Source organism: Papio anubis, chromosome 16 (assembly GCF_008728515.1).
Source record: "Papio anubis isolate 15944 chromosome 16, Panubis1.0, whole genome shotgun sequence".
Lineage (NCBI taxonomy): Eukaryota > Metazoa > Chordata > Mammalia > Primates > Cercopithecidae > Papio > Papio anubis.
The window spans coordinates 78,798,115-78,816,844 of record NC_044991.1 but is presented as its reverse complement, the minus strand read 5'-3'; the positions used below and the strand labels follow the sequence as shown (position 1 = coordinate 78,816,844).

The 18,730-nt window shown below is 49.0% G+C and overlaps 1 protein-coding gene across 1 annotated transcript in view; it reads left to right on the top strand.

Annotated features, from left to right (window-relative positions):
* The window catches only part of ATP9A (ATPase phospholipid transporting 9A (putative)), a 138,812-nt gene that overhangs the window by 106,980 nt on the left and 13,102 nt on the right, over positions 1-18,730 (top strand). The window contains exons 17-24 of the mRNA XM_003904604.5: positions 364-447; positions 3,644-3,814; positions 6,803-6,901; positions 9,573-9,662; positions 9,787-9,931; positions 11,036-11,100; positions 14,715-14,870; positions 18,461-18,525. Of these exons, the coding sequence (XP_003904653.2) occupies positions 364-447; positions 3,644-3,814; positions 6,803-6,901; positions 9,573-9,662; positions 9,787-9,931; positions 11,036-11,100; positions 14,715-14,870; positions 18,461-18,525 (875 nt within the window). The remainder of the gene's footprint in view (positions 1-363; positions 448-3,643; positions 3,815-6,802; positions 6,902-9,572; positions 9,663-9,786; positions 9,932-11,035; positions 11,101-14,714; positions 14,871-18,460; positions 18,526-18,730) is intronic.

The window sequence follows — 18,730 nt, the reverse complement described above, 5'->3', positions numbered from 1 at the left end:
TGGTGATTTGGGAAAATGCACCTGGTTTTGTCAGATGCTCAGTTTTCCCACCCATTCAGCAATCCAGATTAGTGTGTGAGACCATAGAACGTTGACTCTGGAAACATGTATGTGCTAGTCAAAGACAGTCTGTGTGTGGGCCGTGTTTGGCCCACCGGCTGCCTCTCTGCAACCTCCCCTGTAGAAGGTTTGGTCCAGGGAGGATTGCTGTAGGGGAAAGCAACTTTCTGATTTGCCATTTTCCCTGTCCCTGTGGGAGGGGCACGTCCACTTGGGCAGTGGTTCCTCACTGCAACCTCCTCCTCCCAGTGAAGTCAGGAGCTCTCGGCACCACTCCCACTCTGACCGTGCTCTATTTTTCAGTGTGGCAACATGGCCCGAGAAGGGCTGCGGGTGCTTGTGGTGGCAAAGAAGTCTCTCGCGGAGGAGCAGTATCAGGACTTCGAAGTAAGTTGTTTTGGAACCTTTCCATTGCCTTTGTAGCCATGCCTGCCTCCCAGTCACTCCTTCCACCCTCCCTCATTCTGTGCGCGCCATTCTGATGTCGTTGCTGGGCACGCTGGGTTCACTGTTGTTGCAGGGCCTTTGTACTTGCTGTTCTGTCTGCCTGGAACTCTCTTCACCCACAGAGCCCCGTGGCCCATTCCCTTGCTTCTTTGGGGTCTCAGTTCAAAAGCCATGTCCTCCAAGAAGTCTTCCTGGACCACCTGTGTAAGGCTCCTTCGCACTTTCTTTTTTTTTTTATTTGAGACGGAGTCTCGCTCTGTCGCCCAGGCTGGAGTGCAGTGGCGCGATCTTGGCTCACTGCAAGTTCCACCTCCCAGGTTCACACCATTCTCCTGCCTCAGCCTCCCGAGTAGCTGGGACTACAGGCGCCCGCCACCTCGCCCGGCTAAGTTTTGGATTTTTTAGTAGAGACGGGGTTTCACCGTGTTAGCCAGGATGGTCTTGATCTCCTGACCTCGTGATCTGCCCATCTCAGCCTCCCAAAGTGCTGGGATTACAGGCTTGAGCCACCGCGCCCGGCCACTCACTTTCCATCCATCACACCATTTCACTTTCTTCATTGCACTTGTCACTATCATTGTGTGCTACCATTTGGGGCCAAAAAATATGTCTAGGAGTTGAATCTGGAGAGGCCAGAAAAATATAAACTTGACCCTGTTCATACACACACACACACACACACACACACACACACATTTAACACTGATCTTATCCATCTTCTTTCCAGAATAAAATATTTTTGAGGGCAGGGACTTTATAAGTTTGGTTTGTTCTTCTTCTTCTTCTTCTTTTTTTTTTTTTTTTTTTGAGACAGAGTTTCACTCTTGTTGCCCAGGCTGGAGTGCAGTGGTGTAATCTTGGCTCACTGCAACTTCCACCTCCCAGGTTCAAGGGATCCTTCTGCCTCAGCCTCCCAAGTAGCTGGGATTACAGGTGCCCACCAGCATGCCCAGCTAATTTTTGTATTTTTAGTAGAGACAGGGTTTCACCATGTTGGCCAGGCTGTTCTCGAACTCCTGACCTCAGGTGATCCACCCACCTGGGCCTCCCAAAATGCAGGGATTATAGGCGTGAGCCACTGCGCCTGACCTGGTTTATTCTTGTATCCTTGATAGTTAAAAATAATCCGGCTGGGCGCGGTGGCTCAAGCCTGTAATCCCAGCACTTTGGGAGGCCGAGACGGGCGGATCACGGGGTCAGGAGATCGAGACCATCCTGGCTAACACAGTGAAACCCCGTCTCTACTAAAAAATACAAAAAAAACTTAGCCGGGCGAGGTGGCAGGCGCCTGTAGTCCCAGCTACTCGGGAGGCTGAGGCAGGAGAATGGCGTGAACCCGGGAGGCGGAGCTTGCAGTGAGCCGAGATCCGGCCACTGCACTCCAGCCTGGGTGACAGAGCGAGACTCCGTCTCAAAAAAAAAAAAAAAATAATAATCCTTGGCACATGGTATGCCTTCAGGAAAATGTGGCATAAATCATTCTCTTTGAGCCCTAATTTCTTTTCTCTTTTTTTTTTGCACATTTATTTTGAGACGGGGGTCTCGCTATGCCGCCCAGGCTGGTCTCCAACTCCTGGCCTCAAGCCATCCTCCTGCCTCAACCTCCTTGTAGCTGGGATTACAAGTGTGAGCTACTGCACCTGGTTCGGCTCCCTAATTTCTTTTTCTTTCTTTCCTTTTTTTTTTTTTTTTTTTTGAGACGGAGTCTCGCTCTGTCACCCAGGCTGGAGTGCAGTGGCCAGATCTCAGCTCACTGCAAGCTCCGTCTCCCGGGTTTACGCCATTCTCCTGCCTCAGCCTCCCGAGTAGCTGGGACTACAGGCACCTGCCACCTCGCCCGGCTAAGTTTTTGTATTTTTAGTAGAGACGGGGTTTCACTGTGTTAGCCAGGATGGTCTCGATCTCCTGACCTCGTGATCCGCCCGTCTCGGCCTCCCAAAGTGCTGGGATTACAGGCTTGAGCCACCGCGCCCGGCCCCTTTTTTTTTTTGTTTTTGTTTTTTGTTTTTGAGACAGAGTTTTACTCTTGTTGCCCAAACTGTAGTACCAATGGCATGATCTCTGCTCACTGCAACCTCTGCCTCCCGGATTCAAGTGATTCTCCTCCCTCAACCCCCCAAGTAGTTGGGATTACACACATGTGCTAACACGCCTGGCTGATTTTTGTATTTTTAGTAGAAACAGGATTTTGCCATGTTGGCCAGACTGGTCTCAAACTCCTGACCCCAGGTGATCTGCCCACCTTGGCCTTCCAGAGTGCTGGGATTACAGGCGTGAGCCACCACACCCGACCTCCCTAATTTCTTTAAGCTGTAAAAATGTTGGGGTTGAACCAGATTATTGACTTATTTATTGTCATCCCATCCCATAGATTGTGTGTTTCCTGAGGGGAAGGTCCTTGTCTTGTTCACTGCGTGTCTCTGGTGCCTGGCCTAAAGCCAGCGGGCAGGAATGCAAGGGAGGGAGGTGGGACATGCTTCCTGGGGCCCTGCCCTGCTCCACACGGAGAAACTGCCTGGGTCTCTCTAATGTATTTGAGTTCTTTGTAAGCCATTATTTAACAAGCGTTCTAGCCCTGATAAATGCTACCTGCCTTTTAATTTTAAAAGCAAGTGCTTTGAGCAGGCCTGTTAGGAGATGACTGGTTTTCCTCCAGGTTTTTGCTAACATGATAAAGACAAGAAGTGGAAGTTTGAGTTGATGGTCTTCAGAAACTCGACTTGGTCTTTAGAAAACCTGGTGACTCACAGTTTGGTTTACAAAGTGCATGTTGTGTATGGGAGAACTTACTGTTTTTTTGAGATCTTGGCTGTGCCCGTCCCTGAGACAATCCAGTGAGGTTGGTGCTGTTATTGCCATTTCGTGGCCATGGCTCAGAGAGGTTAAGTGACTTGCTGGAAGTCTCCCAGCAGGTAAGTGTAGTGTGTAGGGTGGGCCTCAGGTCTGTGCAGTGTCTATATGGAGGACTTGTGAGGAAGCCGGAAGCCTGTGTCACCCCAGTGGGGTGCAGCTCACCTGCTGGGGTCCCCACCTTGTGTGGCGGGGATTGGGCGCGGCCCTTGCACTCTTGGCACTGGCCAGTCAGCCTGGCCTCTCCTCGCCCTAAGCAGTGACTGCATCTGCCAATGTGTCCCAGGCCCGCTACGTCCAGGCCAAGCTGAGTGTGCATGACCGCTCCCTCAAAGTGGCCACGGTGATCGAAAGCCTGGAGATGGAGATGGAACTACTGTGTCTGACGGGTGTGGAGGACCAGCTGCAGGCAGACGTGCGGCCCACGCTGGAGACCCTGAGGAATGCTGGCATCAAGGTAGGGTGGGCTGGCCGCAGGGAAGGGCACTCCGGAGCGATGCCAGTTATCCCTTAGCAGTGCAGGGAGATCAGAGAGGGAAAGGGCGGGAGGAGCAGCAGAGGAGACCAGGAGTGCCTTATCTGCAATGGGCCACAGCCGCTGTTTCTGCCCCTCCAACCCTGATTTTTTTTTTTTTTTTTTGAGACGGAGTCTTGCTCTGTCGCCCAGGCTGGAGTGCAGTGGCACGATCTTGGTTAACTGCAACCTCTGCCTCCTGGATTCAAGCAATTCTTGTGCCTCAGCTTCCCTAGTAGCTGGGATTACAGGCACGTACCACCACGCCCGGCTAATTTTTATATTTTTGTAGATAGAGGGTGTCACCATGTTGGCCAGGCTGATCTTGAACTCCTGACCTCCGGTGATCTGTCCATCTCGGCCTCCGAAGTGCTAGGATTACAGGTGTGAGCCACTGTACCTGGCCTTCCAGCCCTGATTTTGGAAGGCGTCTTCTGTAGCGTTTGCCTTTACTGTACCGATGACTCCCCTGACTCCACTGGGCTCCCTGGTGCTCAGGGCCATGCAGCATCCGGCGTGCACGGCTGCTGATTAAATTCCAGTTGAGTGGCAGCATGCCAGTCTGTCTGCTGTGTGGCCGAGTGAGTGAGTGACCACCCAGCAGAGTGACCGCCAGTGCCATCACACTGTCATATTAGCATTTTGCACTCTACCGTTTGGGGCCAAAAAAAAAAAAATACTCGGAGTTGAATCTGGAGAGGCCAGCAGAGGGCGCGTGAGGACCTGGTCCTCAGTGGACCAAGGGTGGTGTAAACAAACAAACTTCTTGGCCTGGAGCTCCTGGAAATGTGTGCCTGCCACCGGCCTCCACTCAAATGTGGCTCTCTGCTGCATCCTGGGGCCCATCCTTTCAGCAGGGCCTTGGGAGGAGGACAGGTTAGACGCCAGGCAACATTCGGGCCCACTGGGGACTCCCACCCCTGCGTGGCCTGTTTCCTTGTAAACACAATTCTGTCGCGTGCATTCGGCTCACAGGCCTGGTTCGTCATAAGGAAATCACCAACGGGACCTTGCTTCCAGAAGTCTGGCCCATTTCTGCTCCATTGTGGGGTCTGCAGTTGGGCCTTGGCCATTCCTAAGACTTCTGGAGTTTCCATTTTCTGCTTCCATCTTTGTCTTGGAGTTTTTCTCCTTCTCAAAACTGTTATCCCAGGACGAGATATTTTATTCACAGGGTGTGCATGCATGTGACTTCTCTTTCTAGTTTCCTGTTAGATGAGAAGAGGAGGGGAGTGCCTGGGATGGGGCAGGTTGGTTGGTAATTAAAGTCTAAGATACAACCTTGCACAGGAAATTTTCTTTTTTCTTTTTTTTTTTCTTTTTGAGATAGAGTTCCGCTCTGTCTCCCAGGTTGGAGTGTGGTGGTGTGATCTCGGCTCACTGCAACTTCCACCTCCCAGGTTCAAGAGATTCTCCTGCCTCAGCCTCTCAAGTAGCTGGGATTATAGATAGGTGCCACCAAGCCTGGATAATTTTGTATATTTAGTAGAGGTGGGGTTTCACCATGTTGGTCAGGCTGGTCTCGAACTCCTGACCTTAGGTGATTCACCTGCCTTGGCCTCCCAAAGTGCTAGGATTACAGGCATGAGCCACCGTGCCCAGCCAGCTGCACAGAATATTTTCTACCTCAGCCCCTTGTATGGATGTAGAAACCGAGGCTGAGTGAGGCATCTCTGTTCCCCCAGGTTCTCACATTGGGAAGCAGCAGAGCTGCGACTGGAGCTGGGGTCTCGGGCCCTTTCTGTACCACCTTCCCATCATCCCAGCATGGGACATTAGTCACGTCATGCACCTGGTCATTCTTTTCATGCCTTTCTGGAACTTGAGCTTCCTAATTCCTTCCCCGGTGTTTGTTCTCTTACATCAAACCCTGAGAACTATGACTAAACGAGGCTCACCAAAAAGAATATTGTTTTTAGGACAGGCGGGATATTGAGGGAAAACAGACCTAGCCAGGGGAGAGGGCCCAAGAGGCTCAGCCCTGAGAGGTGCCCGGTGCCTTCCCTCTGCCCGTCTCACTGCCTGGGTTCCCATCCTACCTCTCCCTTTACTTCTGTGACCCTTGGCAAATGATTGAACCTCTTAGCGCTTCCATTTCCAGCCTCCAGAAGCCGTCATGAAGGTGACAGGGAGCTCAGCGTGGGTGCTGGGCGCGTAGTGGACACTCGGGAGACATGTGTCGTGATCTTCTTTCCTGTACTTTTCCTGCTATCCAGATTTTCTTTGACCGGTAGCCCCAAGACTGCTCCCAGCTGGGAGCAAGGAGAACAAAAGGGGTAATGAGGTAAAATCATAGAGCAGGAAGCACATTCCATGAGGACTCTGAAGACCCGGATTCTGGGCCTGGTTAGGACAAGAGGTAGCTGTGTGGTTTGGGGCAAGTCATCTACCCTCTCTGAACCCACAGCAGAGAAATGCAGTGTGAGCTAATACATGATGTGGGAGAACCTGACTCATTTACGGTCAGCGTTTTATAAGCTGAGTTAAACCCCAGAAGGGTCTGTCTTGCTCATCCAGCTACATAGAAAGTCCACAGCATCAAAAGTGAGTGTTTCCTTAGGACACCGAAGTGCCCCCTCACCCATGCAGCCTTTCCCTTCTTTTGGGATATTTATCACTTTAAGAAAAATCCTCAGAAGGGGAATTATGTGGTCCAAGGACTGAGCTTCATAGTACCTCCTGTAGTGTGTGGCCAAACGGCCCTTTCTAGAAGCATCTGCCAGTTTTTGCCGCTACCAGCAGTGGTTGCTCGGAGTTCCACAGCCCTTCAGCCAGGGCGCTTGCTGTGTTGTGTTGGGGACAGCGTGAGTCGGCAGGAGGTAAACGGAACATACCAACTTCAGCTCCATGTTCTTGGAAACTCATCTGTTGCAGATGACAGGCCGGCCTCGAAAACTAACAGACAGGACCTCTGTCATGCCATGATTTCAGGTTTGGATGCTGACAGGGGACAAGCTGGAGACAGCCACATGCACAGCGAAGAATGCGCATCTGGTGACCAGAAACCAAGACATCCACGTTTTTCGGCTGGTAAAGTGTCCTCTGTGTTAGGGCCACGTGGGGGGTGATGTTCGATTTGTCCTATAACCTCGAGTGGGCCCCTTGAGAAGGGAGGGGCAGCACATGAGTCACCTAGGGTGGGGAGCGTCAACCACGGTTGCCTTGGGTGGGATGATTAATGACCCAGGGGCCGGCTGGAGAGTGCCTTCCAGGAGTGGTTTAGGCGCACCTCCTTCTAGTCCTGTGCTAATGCCGTGCTCTTAACCTTTTAGGGGGTCGTGGTCCCTTTGAGAAGCTGGTGAAAGTCAGGCACTCCCCCTGAAAGATGCAGATCCACTCATACACATGAAATTATGCATGGGATTCCTGGGATTTCACTGAACCCCTGAAAGTCAAGTCCTTGGATAAGAAAGAAATTCCAGGCCACAGTTACTGGTCTGTCTGCCCTCCTGAGGGGGGAAGCATTTAAGACCATTGAGGAGCCTTTTGAAGGAGGTGCATTGCATGGGCAAATGAGAAATCGCCTGCCCTTGTGGCAGGCATTGACCAAGACAATGCACACGTCAGGAACTGCTTCCAGTGAGGACTGTTCTAGGCTTTATTGCACTGGGGAGGTGGGGGGACTGGGTCCTCTTTGGGGCAGGATATAGTAATCCCACTGAAATCAGAGCCACGATGGCAAACAACTGGAGGGTCTCTAGATCTTTGGGGGTCTCCCCCTCACCCCTGCCTTTGGTCCACAGCACACAGAAGCCTTAAAAAATCCAGGGATTTTTGGAATCCCATAGTGTTGTGTAGAGGCAGGTGTAGGCAGTTCTCGTCATTCACAAATTCTTGGTGAATTCTCCTCCTCCCAAAATCTGTCTGTGACCTCCGAATCAGTACTCTTGATGCTTTCACGGTTATATGTAGAGTGGCTTAAATCTTTTTTTTTTTTTTTTTTTGGAGATGAGGCCTTGCTCTTATTGCCCAGGGTGGAGTGCAGTGGTGCGATCTCGGTTCACTGCAACCTCCGCCTCCCGGGTTCAAGCAATTCTCCTGCCTCAGCCTCCCAAGTAGCTGGGATTACAGGCGCCTGCCACCACACCTGGCTCATTTTTGTCTTTTTAGTAGAGACGGGGTTTTACCATGCTGGCTAGGCTGGTCTCAAACCCCTGACCACAGGTGATCATCCCACCTCGGCCTCCCAAAGTGCTGGGATTACAGGTGTGAGCCACCACACTCGGCCTAGAGTGGCTTAAAATTTTAGCTGCCTGAGACGCACATTCCCACCTGAGGTTGAACAAGGCCATGCACTGCCTCCTTTTTTCAGCCTCGTGGTGAACAGGTGTCCTTTTTGCAGTCCATTTAAGTATCGGGTTTTTCGCATTTCTGTGCTTTTCGTTGGCAGTTTGTCATTTAAAATGGCCCCGGCACAGTGCTTCTTTGCTGGCTCATGTTCTTAAGTGCAGGAAGGCTGTTGATGTGACTTATGGAGAAAATGCATGTGCTAGATGAGCTTCCTTCAGGCATGAGTTACAGCGCTGGTGACTGTGAGTTCAATGTTAATGAATCAAGGTGTCTTTAAATAGAAACACACATAAAATAAGGTTATAAATTTATGAAGATATCGTGACCAGGGGCAAAAACCTAACCCTGTATTTCCCCTAGAGGGGATGGTTTAGTATTTGCTATTTCAGTGTTCACAGTGACTTTAGAAAACGTAGCTACTATAAATAATGAGAATTGACTGTCTGTTCTAGAATTGAGGGATTGCAAACTAATGACCTATGTGCTAGCCACCTGTTTTTCTCAACAGCAGGTATTTTGTTTTATTGGAGTGTAGACAGATCCACTCGTTTGCGTATGGTGCACGACTGCTTTTGGATTACAACGGCAGAGCTGAGTGGTTGTGGTGGAGACCGTGTGGTCCTCAAAGCCTACAATAGTTAACATCTGGTCCTTTACAGAAAAGTGGCCCGGGCCCTGCTAGGTGCCTGGCTCTGCATACCTGTACTATGGCATACTAGCCATGTGCCTTTAGTCAGGCTAGCAAATGTCACCATGCTTCAGTTTCCTTAGGTGCAAAATAGAGCTGTCTTCTTTTGGCACCTCATAGAGCTGTGGACTACGCACTCCACAGGGTGTGTTGTCCAATACCCGGCTTATAGTGAAAGTACAGGCTTTTTAAATTTTTTTTAAAGATGAGTCTTGCTCTGTTGCCCAGGCTGCCAGTGCAGTGACACGATCTCGGCTCACTGCAGCCTCCGCCTCCTGGGTTCAAGTGATTCTCCTGCCTCAGCCTCCCAAGTAGCTGGAATTATAGGCACCCGCCACCACGCCTGGCTAATTTTCTATTTTTAGTGGAGAGTGGGTTTCACCATGTTGGCAAGGCTGGTCTCAAACTCCTGACTTCAAGTGATCCACTTGCCTCAGCCTCCCAAAGTGCTGGGATTACAGGCATGAGCCACTGCGCTCGGCCAGTACAGGCATTTTTAGTCCTGGGGGAATTTGTAGGTGGAGGTTGGCACATGGGCTCTCTTGGTTCCTGCAGAGTCGTAACCAATAGGATTCCATTTGTTGCTGCCTCTGGTGGCAGGGGAGGGGAGGGACCCTTGGCTGGGGTGGCCGTTGTCTTCATGCTGGCTCCAGGAAGCCACTGTTTATTGTTTTATCATCTCCGGAGAGCAATGCCTCCTTCTCCATCTCTGTTCCCTTCCAGGTGACCAACCGCGGGGAGGCTCACCTCGAGTTGAACGCCTTCCGCAGGAAGCACGATTGTGCCCTGGTCATCTCGGGAGACTCCCTGGAGGTGAGCTTGGGGACCCCTGAGGGCCAGTCCTCCCGGCAGCCTGGGGCTTATCCGGCTTCGGCAGGGGCACTGCAGGCTGGGCAGTGACCTCCACCAATGCATCACCTCTCCCTCCACCCTGCAGGTTTGCCTCAAGTACTATGAGTACGAGTTCATGGAGCTGGCCTGCCAGTGCCCGGCCGTAGTCTGCTGCCGCTGTGCCCCCACCCAGAAGGCCCAGATTGTGCGCCTGCTTCAGGAGCGCACGGGCAAGCTCACCTGTGCCGTAGGTAGGCGCGGCTCAGGCTGTGCCGCTGGCCCTGGCCTGCCTGTGCACCAGGCTCCCTTACCCTAAGGATGTTTGGACACTGTTGCTCGTTCTTCACATTCCCCAGCCCCTTTGTTCAGGTCATGATTTTTCTCCGCCTCGCAGACTTTGGCTCTTTTTGTTATTATTTTTAATATTTCCCCTGGAGAGCAGATAAGCGTGTGCCAGGCCTCTACTCCTTTGCCAGTGGCTGAAGAGTGCAGCCTTCCAGTGGGTGGAGACCACACACTGTGGGGTTGGATCTGGGTTCAAATCTTTCCACTGGCTTTTCCCAGTGGGTGCCCCAGATGGCTTCTTTCACCCGTCTGAGCCTCCATTTGCTCGTGGTGGAATGGGAATAATAATTGTGGCTTCCTCAAATGGTGTCACGAGGACTCAAAGGGGTCACTTTTTTTTTTTTTGGAGATGGAGTCATGCTCTGTCGCCTAGCTGGAGTGCAGTGACACAATCTCAGCTGGTTGCAACCTCCACCTCCTGGGTTCAAGTGATTCTCCTGCCCCAGCCTCCTAAGTAGCTGGGACTACAGGCACGTGCCACCACGTGTGGCTAATTTTTGTATTTTTAGTAGAGACGGGGTTTCTCCATGTTGGCCAGGCTGGTCTCGAACTCCTGACCTCAGGTGATCTCCCCACCTTGGCCTCCCAAAGTACTGAGATTACAGTCATGGGCCACTGTGCCCAGCCTAAAAAGGATCACCTTTAAAATGTGCTTGCCACGCCGTGTGGAAAGTGTCCAATAAGAGCACTGCGAGTTGCCGCCGATGGTAATCCTGGGTATCCCGGCCTCCGAGGAGGACAAGTGGTCATTCCTGTCCTATGTGGACACAGTCCCACTGCCGCTGCTCAGTGCCGGGACCCTCTGCAAGTCGCTGGGCTCTCTGACATTGAGCCACTCTGCCTGTGAAACAGGATCTTGGTAGTGCAAGGGGTTGGAGAGATGGTATGGACAGGGCAGGCCAGGCACTCAGCGAGCGCTCCGTGACAGACGAGACTGCGGTAAAGACAAGCATGCGTTCTTGTTTAAGGGAAGAATGAAACCTCTTTTCTCTCTGGTCTGTGGCTCGCAGGGGACGGAGGCAATGACGTCAGCATGATTCAGGAATCTGACTGCGGCGTGGGAGTGGAGGGAAAGGTGAGAGTGTTTCCCTCTGCTGGGCTCCACTTGCTGGAGTTTCTTGGTTCTTTTTCCCTCAAAGACAGAGCTTTAAGGCTTCTGGAAATTCCAGATAAAGAATGATAAAACATAAGGAACCATGTGTCACAATTACCTCATGTCACTGGGAAGATAGAGGTCTGTATTGCTACATCGTACAGACAGATGAATGTTGGCTTTTTGTTTGCCCAGACCTAAATTTAAAAAAAAAGAGAAAGTGTTTCTAGGCCAGGCGTGGTGGCTCACGCCGGTAATCCCAGCACTTTGGGAGGCTAAGGCGAGTGGATCCCTTGAGGTCAGGAGTTTGAGGCCAGCCTGGCCAACATGGAGAAACTTTGTCTCTACTGAAAATACAAAAATTAGCTGGACATGGTGGTGGGTGCCTGTAATCACAGCAACTTGGGAGGCTGAGGTAGGAGAATTGCTTGAACCCAGGAGGCAGGGGTTGCCGTGAGCCGAGATCGTGCCATTGCACTCCAGCGTGGGCAACAGAGCGAGACTCCATCTCAAAAAAAAAAAGAAGCATTTCTCCATATCTTTAGGGTATGGTAAGTGTAATTCAGACTCCCTGGGACACTCAGCACTGTCAGTAAAAGCCTTAGTTATCCTGCTCTGTGCTGGTCTCTTGGGCGCGCAATGGAAGAATGTCGCTTGCTTCACTTCTCACCAAAAGGCCTTGGCAGCTACAATTTTTAAAAGCTGGTGTGTTATAAAATATTATTTCTGTCTTTTTCTCCTTGCCAATTGTGCACTTGCCTCTTATAGTTTACTCAGCCCCAATTTGTGACCTCTAAATGACAAGAGGCAAGAAGATGGGTCACCGAGTTTGTTAGGACTGTGTGTGAAGGGCTGGAAGTGGTGGCTCATGCCTGTAATCCCAGCAGTTGGGGAGGCTGAGGCAGGAGGATCACTTGAGCTCAGGAGTTCAAGACCAGCCTGGCCAACGTGGTGAAACCCTGTCTCTACTAAAAATACAAAAATTAGCCAGGCGTGGTGGCAGGTGCCTCTAATCCCAGCTACTCAGGAGGCTGAGGCCAGAGAATCACTTGAACCCGGGAGGTGGAGGTTGCAGTGAACCGAGATTGAGCTACTGCACTCGTGCCTGGGTGAAAGAACAAAACTCCATCTCAAAAAAAAGGAAAAGAAGTGTGTGTGAAGTATCGGAGTGCCAAGGCCCGGAAGGAGCAGGAGAGATGCTCCCCTATCCAGACTGTTGAATAACTTCATGACTTTGGCTGACCCTTACGGCTTTTTTTCCCCCCACTTTCCCACCCTTTCTGGTTCTCTGGTTCTCTGGTTCTCAGCAAGATGACGATGATTTGAAGTTGCGGAATGAAATGATTTTTGAATGAGATATATCAGAAGTCTGTATAGATTTCCTGAATACAGTTTTTAAGAAGCATGTTTGAGTTTAATGGAATTCTCTACCAGTTCTTATAAAACTTAAAGCATTTTCCCTTCTATTAAAAATCATATTCTGATTCCTTTGTTTCTTGGGATATAAAAGTAATACTGCTCACTATAAAAAATGAAAAGAATCTAAGCCAGGCTTGGTGGCTCACACCTGTAATCCCAGCACATTGGGAGGCCAAGGTGGGCATATCACTTGAGGTCAGGAGTTCAAGAGCAGCCTGGCCAACATGGTGAGACCCCATCTCTACGAAAAATACAAAAATTAGCCAGACATGGTAGTGGGTTCTTGTAATTCTAGCTACTCAGGAGACTGAGGCAGGAGAATTGCTTGAACCTGTAAGGCGGAGGTTGCAGTGAGGGAGATTGTGCCACTGCACTCTGGGTGACAGAGTGAGACTCTGTCTCAAAAAAATATATAACATAAAGAATCTGAAAGTAAAACGCGTCTTTTAGGTAACTGCATCAAATGAGTAACACTGGTTTTTCTCCCAACATTTTTTCTATGTGTATATTACTGGTTATGAGTGTGTGTATATTTGCTATCTATACACATATCTTACACATGTATACATATATATATAATTTTCATGTATTTTTTTAAAGTGAAAACACTACATTTTGTTACGCAGCTTGCTTAAATCTGTTACATCATGGATTTGTTCCTACGTGAGAGCATACAGAGTCATCACTTCTTACTCTGACTCTACCTTTTTATTTTGAAAAATGTCAAAAGTTGAAATAGAACAATGGAAAAGTTGAAATAGAACAGTGAGCATCCATCTACCCTTCACTTTGGCCAATTGTTACTATTTGCCACATTCTCTTTCTTTGAATCAGTAGAAAGTAAATTGCATGTAATGTTACCCCTAAATATTTCAGCTGGATCTCTTTAGAACAAGGACATTCTCCCACACAAAGAAAGTAACATCATAACCCCCCTTGCCCCGTGTAACATTGATATAATGGTACTATATAATATTCATGCTCAACTCCATGTAACATTGATATAATGGACTATATAATATTCATGCTCAAATTCCCCCATCTGTCCTCTAAGTGTCTTCATAGCTTAAATAATAAAAGCTCCAGGAAGGATTGCAAATCGCATTTATTAGCATGTCCTCGTGTTTCTGATCTTCTTTGTTGTAGAACACTTTTGTCTCTTTTTTTTCGTTGGAGGGTGTTTTGTTTTTCATGTCAGTGGTATTTTTGAAGCTTTCAGGACAGTTGTAGAGTGTCTCATGGCACGCAGTCCTTGAGCCCGTCAGATTGATTCAGTTCCGATTCTGCCTTGGCATGAGCACTGCACAAGGGGAATTCGTGTTCTTCCTGTTACGTCACATCCAGAGGCTCTCATCTCCTTCTGTCCCTTTAATGTTGGCTGTCACTGCCTTTTAAAATGAGAGAATTTGGCCAGGTGCAGCTGCCCATGCCTGGAATCCCAGCACTTTGAGAGGCTGAGGTGGGCAGATGGCTTGAGCTCAGGAGTTTGAGACCAACCTCGGCAACATGGAGAAACCCCATCTCTACGAAAAATAACAAAATTAGTCAGGTGTGGTGGTGCGTGTCTGTGCTCCCAGCGGCTCGGGAGGCTGAGGTGGGAGGATGGCTTGAACCTGGGAGGCAGAAGTTGCAGTAAGCCGAGATCACACCACTGCACTCCAGCCTGGGTGACAGAGTGGGACCTAGTCTCAAGAAAAAATAACAAAAAATACAAAATGGGAGAATTCCATTATGTGGTTGCACTGCAAGTTATTCCCACTTCTGTGAGTGTGCAGAGCTGTATATTCAGGAATATCATGTCTAACATTTTTAGTAGCTCCGGGTTTTCGCCTCATGTTTAATTAGCTCTTAAGGGAACTAAATGTTTTAAAATATCTATCTTTAAATGATTCTTTGTTACTTATGGGGTGGGCTGAACTCCCAAGGCCTAATATTAGATCCAGTTGACCTCCAAATTATAACTATATCGATTCAGAATGGTTTTTATTTAAATAAATTCCCCTTTTAAAATTAAATTTAGACTTCGACCACCAACTGCGTTTAGCTTGAAACCAAAGAATTTCTTTCTTGAAGTTCTTCAGAGATCTCCTTACAATGTCTTGCTTTTTCAATTAAAGAAAATGTGTTTGCCCTGACCTCTTGTGCTTCTGACGGTGCCTCATTTTATTGGATTTTAGGAAGGAAAACAGGCTTCATTGGCTGCAGACTTCTCCATCACTCAATTTAAGCATCTTGGCCGGTTGCTTATGGTGCACGGCCGGAACAGCTACAAGCGGTCAGCCGCCCTCAGCCAGTTCGTGATTCACAGGAGCCTGTGTATCAGCACCATGCAGGTGAGTGGACCGCTGGCTTCTGTGCACATGTACATGTGGCTGTACCATGTAGGTAAGTGGACAGCTGGTCCCTCTGCACAGGTGCATATGGCTATGTGATTATCATGGAAAAAGCCTGGGAATTAGACTATGCTTTGGAGCTGTCACCCCCACCTCGCCAGTTTAAATCCCCCACCTGGCTACATTCCAGCTGATAGACCTTGAGCCAGTCCCTGAACTTCTTGGTACTCAAGATTCCTCCCCTGTTAAGCGGTGCTGGTCATTCCTGCCATGTGGTGTGGGTGTGTGTGTGTTAGCAGTGGTGACGTCCAGTACCTGGCATGGGGCAAGTGGAATGTACATGAGTTATTTTAATTGTGGGTAGGTTGTTATAATTTGTTTACTGGAGTGAAAGATGCAGAGTTAAATGCTGAATGACTATTCAGCCCCCAGATTTTCACCTTTTGCAGAGGTAAGGGCCATCAGAGAACAACCACTAAAGAAGAAGAACTTACTTTGCTTATGTGCTTCCTGTGCCCTAGGCATCAGGCTAAGTGTTCGCAATGCAGTGTCTCACATAAGCCTCACAATAGCCTGAGCCCATTTTACGGATGGGGAGGCTGAGGCTGAGTATGGATGATAAATTTGAAGTGTCCCGCAGGGATTCAGTCAGCTCAGGCAGGTGGACCTCAAAGCCTGCAGTCACAATCTGAGTATCCTTCTTGATACACTCATCATGGAGGGCCTAGGACTGTGTCCACTTGCAGGGGTCAGCATGACACCTGGCACTGAGGTTGCCTTGGCATCACGGTTCTGTCTCCCGGCAGAGCCCAGTCGGGGAACTGAGTGTGGTTATTATGATCACGAATACCCTTGGAAGTTAATATCTTGCTCCCCTCTTGCTTTTTCATAAAAGGATTCTAGAGTATATGTTTTCCCACCTTCTGTCTCACAAACTCCTTCAAAATATGTCATCATAGGACAGGCACAGTGGCTCACGCCTGTAATCCCAGCACTTTGGGAGGCCGAGGTGGGTGGATCACTTCAGGCCAGGAGTTTGAGACCCGCCTGGTCAACATGGTGAAACCCTGTCTCCACTAAAAATACAAAAATTAGCTGTATGTGGTGGCACGCTCCTATAATCCCAGCTACTTGGGAGGCTAAGGCATGAGAATCACTTGAACCTGGGAAGTGGAGGTTGCAGTGAGCTGAGGTTGCGCCACTGCACTCCAGCCTGGGCAACAGAGTGAGACTCCATCTCAAAACCACCAACAACAAAATTTGCCGTCAGTCTGTAGCAATTAAGTGTGGAGTAGAAAGGAGGCCAAAGGAGGGAAAGAAAATATTTTTGGTGTTGCAAAGCTGTTGATTGATCTTCCTTTTTGGGCATTGAGGTGAAAGTGCTCCCAGTTGAGTGGTGAGAACATAGGCGCAGTAGATCCTGGAACTCACGTCTCCTTCTGGTCATACCACTAGGGATCTGTGAGACCTTGAGCAAATAACTTTACCACTCTAGGCCTCAGTCTTCCCACCTGGAAAATGGGGATGATGAGACCCTCCTTGCCCTCGGGCAGGGCCACTGTGAAAAACAGAGAGGTTTTTAAGACATCAGTGCTAAGGCATCCTTACCATGACTAGTAGAAGTGAAACAAGGTAATATGTAAACATCAGGTGATATTTTAATTTGTTTAATCATACTTGAAAGGCAGTGTGCCTTTCAAACACCAGGTAGTGCTGCTTTAGGTATGTGAGAATTCACTATCCACTGGCAACACCCGTTTTTTGGGGGTGATTTTATGTTTTAAATATCTATTGCATTTGTGAGTAGGGGAGCCTTAAAGTGACTTTCATCAAAATGATCTAAACCCAAACAGCTGCTGTAGTTCACCAGACCACATCTGTACTTTTATGTTAACTCGCCAATTGAACAGGATAATGCTGTGGTTTTAATCATTGGGAGATTAATCAGCCCCTCCTTGGACACATACACAAAAGCTGGCCGGGATGAGCTGACTTCTTCAAAAACTGGATGTTACCGTTAACATTGATATAGAAAAAGAATTCCAGGATGAGGCATTGTTCTTTGTGCTAAAGAAAATGCCTTTAACCCCTGTCCACTGTGCTGAAAATGGCCAAGAGCAAGTCCCAGTTAGAATTGCACCGGGACGTGGGTCTGCCAGAGACCACCGTGTTTTTATTTTTCCCAAAGTGCTATCATCGAGATGAAGACTGTGTGGTTAGGATGACTCTTTTAGAGGAGGGGGCTCCTGATATTGGTTTGGAAAATAAACACCAGATTCTTGATATTTTTACAACCGTCCTTCCTATGCAGCAGCCCAGCCTAGGTGAAAAGTCACCAGAAAAGTGGCTTTTCCGGCGCAGCCAGGGCGAACCGTGACTTCTCGTGACCATGGCGCTCAGAAGCACCTGCGCTCTGAGCTCTGTGCCGAGAAAGCACGTGTTTCTCACATGCTTTCTCTCTGTGTCCATTGAAGGTGCTCTGGGGAGCTAGCCCTGGTCTGATGCTATTTCAAATTACTAGGATATCTCTGCCTTGCTTTCTTCTGCTTTCTAAAAGCTTTCAGGCAGCGTTTGTGTCTGGCCTTCCTTCAGCTTTATACGAATAGGTAGCAGCTTGGAGACCATGTTTCCTCTGTTAGCCCATAGAGGTCCAGAGACGGAGCTAACAGAGCTTCAAGCCTGATTCTGGAAGGGTACAAGAACATGACAGAATATAGTCAGGGGTTCCTTGAGCTGTGCTCTGTGCGACCTTTCATGGCCTGGTCCCATCTTCCCCATGGGTCCTCCTCAGCCTATTCATCATTACCAGCAGCTAATATTTTCCAAAGCAGGAAGCAGACATTTCCATGAGGGTTTGTAAATATCTTCATTGCTTCTGTCTAATTGCAAAAATAATCTGTCACCATGTGTTCTTTTCAAAAATTTCCCCAAATACTGAAACATGTAATATAAGAAGTGAAGCCTTCTCTGCCATCCCAGCCCCCGTAGACACTTCAGAGGCTCTTTTTCCGTATGCGTTTCCGTATCTCCGGCAGCGTGGTTAGCAGTGTGCGTGCCTGCAGAGGTGGGGATTCCGAGCTGTTTAGAAGTGTGCGCTCTGGGGCCACAGCTGGGCTTGAGTCCTACAGTTCACCTGCTCAGCCTCCCCTTCTGTAAAGCGTGGGTGATAGTAGGACTTGATCGTGTGGCTGCTCTGGAGATCAGCTGTGCTCACGTGCAAAGCATTCCTGGGTCCTGGAACTCAGTAAATGTTCACAGTGGGCTGAGTAGACCCTGGAGCTGTAATCCATCACCCTACCCGGGAGTGATTCCTGGATTTGCTGCTTAGGAGCTGTGTGGGCTTGAGCAAGCCACGTACCCTCTCTGTGCCTCACTTTCTGCTTTGCATAATGGGGATGACGAGAATCGTACCTACTTCATAGGGTTGTTGTTGATGTTGTGAGAATGAAATGAGCAAATCCATGTAAAGTACCTTATAGCAGCGTCGGCGAGGGTGAGTGCTATGTAAGTATCAGGTGTTATTTTTATTCTGTAAAGGTAAGGGATTTTGTCATGACTTTTGGTGACATCCTCCTTTCTCCTTGGCACAGGCTGTCTTTTCCTCCGTGTTTTACTTTGCCTCCGTCCCTCTCTATCAAGGATTCCTCATCATTGGGTAAGGAAATCCTGCCAGGGAATTAATTGTTTACAAAACCTTCTTCAAATGCCACAGCAGAGAGAAGAAACATGGTGGGAAAATTCTTGGGTTCCTAAGCCACATTGGTTCCCAGCCCCAGCGAATGCAGGCCCAGCACCACGCTTTAGAACCTCCTTGAATTAACCAGGTTTTGAGCTGTTGAGCCCTTAACCAGATGGAGGAA